We start from the raw sequence: 3,740 nt of genomic DNA, 5'->3' as shown, positions 1-3,740 counted from the left end.
GCAGTTCTCAAACTTGAAACGCATCAGGATCTCTTGGAGTGCTGGCTAAAACATAGATTGCTGGGCCCTGCCCAGAGTTTCTGGTTCACTTGGTCCTGGATGAGGCCTCAGTTTTGCGTCTCTAACCAGTTCCCTGCTGCTGCTGCTGTTGCTGGTCCAGGGACCCCACTCTGAGAACTACAGCTCTAGGACAATGTCAAGTATTCACTCAAAAATGGGGAGGAAATAGAGCAAGGGAAAGTAGCTTTTAATATCTTTCTAAGAGGCTTTTAAAATGGTTTTTATACTGAGTCAATTTAAGGACTTTTCATTTATTCTTCTTCTGAAAACTGGGAAAAATCTGAAACTACTGCCCAGCAGATATCATACCATGGAAACCAGGAGTGAGGAAAGCCTTGTGATCGTGAACTATTTAGCCACTAGGAATTGACCTTAAAAAAAAAAAATCTATTAATGCCAAAATAATAACGCAGGTTTTAAAACTAGCTTTTGAAATGTGCTCATAGGCTGACACTTACACACATGAAAAGGAAATCGACATGTTTTTTAAAACGGGTCATTTCCAAGAAAGATACCTGGCTCGGGAATTACTGATTTTACTGTTTTGGTATTTTACTGGGTGTTTCACAGACTGTGAGGCAGGGGACAAAAAGACAAATGACATAAAACCCTGTATGCCACCGTGACAAATGTCAGTGAGGCTAAGGGGGGTTGGCAGGGTGGGGCTGGGTGGTTGCTGGAAGGCAGCCTGGTGAGCCCTAAAACAGTTACCATCAGGGTAAGTAATATAGTTTCCATCTCCTGCCTGTCCTAGACAGGCAAGGGGAGACAGATTGCACTAGCCCCTCTGTAACTTTGGAGCATCCCTCCCTCACATTTCAGGGCAACACCTTGTAATTCTTGGATTCCTTTTCCTAGATCAAATAAAGAAAAAAGCTACATACGCATCTCTGGAGGAAAATGTCTGTATTAAAAGCCAAAAAAAACCACATTAGTACAAGAAACGCCCACCAGGCCACGTCACTGGATAGATCGACTTGGAAAAGGTTCATAAAGTTCATTTTAGCGGTAACAATATGTGGGTGTGAAATCCTTCCCATGCCCCCTCCCCTTTTAAATAAATTAAAAAACAACTAACTTCAAATACTATGTTTGGATACAAAGAGCTTCTCTTACTACAGCAATAGCAATTTGATTTTTTTTTTTTACTAAAACTTTCATTTAAAACAGTTATTAAATATATAAAACAAATACACAGGATTTGGTCATTTTCTGCCATGAATGTAGGGCACGTGGGTGCGGGGAGGGAGGAGGGCAGGGGGATACAATAGAGGGGAAAGGGCCCCGTTTCCCTCCTCTCTGTCTGCCTAGCTGCGGATCCCACCCTGCGGGCGCAAGGACTGCCACCTGCCTTCCGGAACGACGCGCGGCACGCAGGTCGCTGGGCAAAGCCGCTGGGGCCCCTCCGGCGGCCCCCTCCCCGGAGGAAGAACTAACGGTCACCACAGCACGAAGCACACCGGCCGAGTCTCCCGGCGGGAAAGGCACCCGAGAGCGCGGCCACAGGGCGGACGCGGGGAGGAGCGGGCCGGGTCACTTGGCCGCCGCCCCCGAGGTGACGGCCGCGGCGGCGGCGGCGGCCGCGGCGGCGGCGGCGGCGGCGGCGGTGGTCCCCGCGGGCACGGCGGCGGGGGCGGCGGCGGCGGCAGCGCTGGCGGTGGTCCGGCGCTGCTCCATGCCGTTGGGCAGGAAGCCGGCGATGATGGGCACCGGCCAGATGAGGGCGGCCACGCTCCACACGACGATGACCAGGGTCATGAAGCAGGCGACCAGCGTGGACTCGATGGGCTTGCGGTTCAGCCGCCAGCCCGGCTCGCCCTGCAGCTCCTCCAGGCTGAAGTCCAGGCAGCAGAAGTGCAGCGGCTCGCCCTGCAGCCACAGTGGCCCGGGGGGCTCGGCTGCGGGGTAGGCGGGCAGCGCGGTGGGCGCCCCGGCGGCGGCGGCGGCGGGCCGGAGGCGGCCGGGGCGGCGGCCGCGCACCCAGCCGCAGCCCACGCAGAGGCGCAGGTCCTGCTGCGCGCCGCCGGCCGCCAGCCCCAGGTGCTCGATGAGCAGCGGCGGCCCGACGCGGTGGAAGGCGGCGGCGAAGAAGGCGCGGCCGTGCGCGTTGGTGGAGAAGAGCAGCAGGTCGCACTGGAAGCCCCGCGGGCGGCCCCAGCGCACGAGCAGCGAGCTCAGCATCTGCCGCTGCACGCTGATGTTGCACGCCGCCGCCGCCTCCTCTGGGCCCGGGCGCTCGGGGGTCCCGGGAGCCGCCGAGGCCAGCAGCCGCGGGGCGGCGGGCTCGCCCTCGGACGACGCGTTGACGGAGGCGTTGAGGGGCGCCCCGCCGAGGCCCGGCGCATCCGCGGCCCCGCCGCGGGCCGGCGGCAGCGGGCAGGCGGCGGCCAGCAGCGCGGCGAGCGGGAGCAGCATGGCCTGCGGCTGGCGCCTACGCGCGCGGGGCGGGCAGCGGCTGCATGGCGCACGGGCGACGGGCCGGCGAGCGGACGGCGGGACCACGGGAGCTGGCGGCCGGGCGGTGTGGGGGCGCGCCCGGCACCTGGCAGCCCGCGGGGGCGGCGCGGAGGCGACGGCTGCGGCGGCTCGCTCGGCACGGGGATCCCTCCCGGCCCGGCTGCGTCTGGGGTTCCCCGCCGCCCCCGGCGCAGGGGCCCTCGGACGGCCGGGCAGCTCTGCAGGGCCCGGCGCTCGCCCGGAGCAGGATTCCCCGGCTCCGCTCCGCCTCCCGCGCGCCCCGCCCCGCCCCGCCCCCCGCCCGCCCGGCTGCGAGACTCGGGGAGGGCGGGCTTCCATGCGCCTGGCCCGGCCGGACGCGCGCGGGGTGCGGGGCTGGGATCCTGCGGCGGGCGCGAGGCCGGGCCCGGGGCGGAGCGGAGGGTCGCAGGAGCGGCGGGGTGGGGCGGGGCGGGGCGGGGAGGGTGGGGGGTTGGCCCGGCCGGGGGAGCCGGCCCACGCGTCCGACTCCGCGCGGGAGGAGGCGCCGTGGGAGAACTGCGTCCTGGGAGGGAGACCACCCCCGTGTCACGCGGGAGGGGTGAGCTTGCGAGGTCTCGCCTTTGTGCTCAGCGGGACCCCTCTCGTTTTACAGAAGGGGAAACTGAGGCCGAGAGAAGGCACCCCAAGGCCACCCTACAAGCCAGAACCAGGACTCCGGGCCACTAGGCTTTCTACCTTTCCACGGTAGAAATCTCACATCCCAAATCTGCAGAGTTTGTTTTTTAATACACCTCCGACACAAGAGACTCTCTTGGTATTCCTCTCAGGGCAAGCGGCACCCTGAGGAAAATGCCAAGAACTCTACGGAGTTTTGGATGGAGATGGGCTGGTGGGGCTGGTGGGAACGGGAGCCTCCAGGGGTCCCGATGGGAAGTTTCACTCCCAGGAAACCGCTCCTCTGGAGCTTTTGTCTGTAGAAGCCCTGTTAAGGGCTTCAGTCCCCGTTAGGATAGCAGGTTGGGGGAGGTCTGTCAAGAATAAGGAGCCACGATCGGATTTACATTTTAAAAAACACTTTCCTAGTAATTTGGCCTCTTACACTTGGGGCGGGGGGAGGTCACCGAGGCCCTCTAAGGGAATGTTCCTACGGTTTGAAGCCATTGTGTTCCGTGAGCACCAGCTATTCCTGAATCTGAGACGGAAGGGGTGGAGGGCCATTCAAGAAGCAGCCAACAAAATGG

At 61.7% G+C, this 3,740-nt stretch overlaps 1 protein-coding gene across 1 annotated transcript; it reads right to left on the bottom strand.

Moving 5' to 3' along the window:
* Window positions 1-1,593: 1,593 nt before the first annotated feature.
* On the bottom strand, window positions 1,594-2,475 carry TMEM158 (transmembrane protein 158). The gene has a single exon (XM_028086981.2). The coding sequence runs from the start codon at window positions 2,473-2,475 to the stop codon at window positions 1,594-1,596; it is 882 nt and encodes a 293-aa protein (XP_027942782.2).
* Window positions 2,476-3,740: the final 1,265 nt, after the last annotated feature.

This window comes from Eumetopias jubatus, unplaced genomic scaffold (assembly GCF_037043125.1).
Source record: "Eumetopias jubatus isolate StellerSeaLion01/CBP00866 unplaced genomic scaffold, mEumJub1_p1.0 scaffold_1, whole genome shotgun sequence".
Lineage (NCBI taxonomy): Eukaryota > Metazoa > Chordata > Mammalia > Carnivora > Otariidae > Eumetopias > Eumetopias jubatus.
The sequence above is the reverse complement of the archived record's forward strand: the minus strand, read 5'-3'. Positions and strand labels throughout refer to the sequence as shown.

Excerpts from the sequence above, each read along its gene's own strand:
- TMEM158 (XM_028086981.2), bottom strand. The coding sequence starts at position 2,475 with ATGCTGCTCCCGCTCGCCGCGCTGCTGGCCGCCGCCTGCCCGCTGCCG.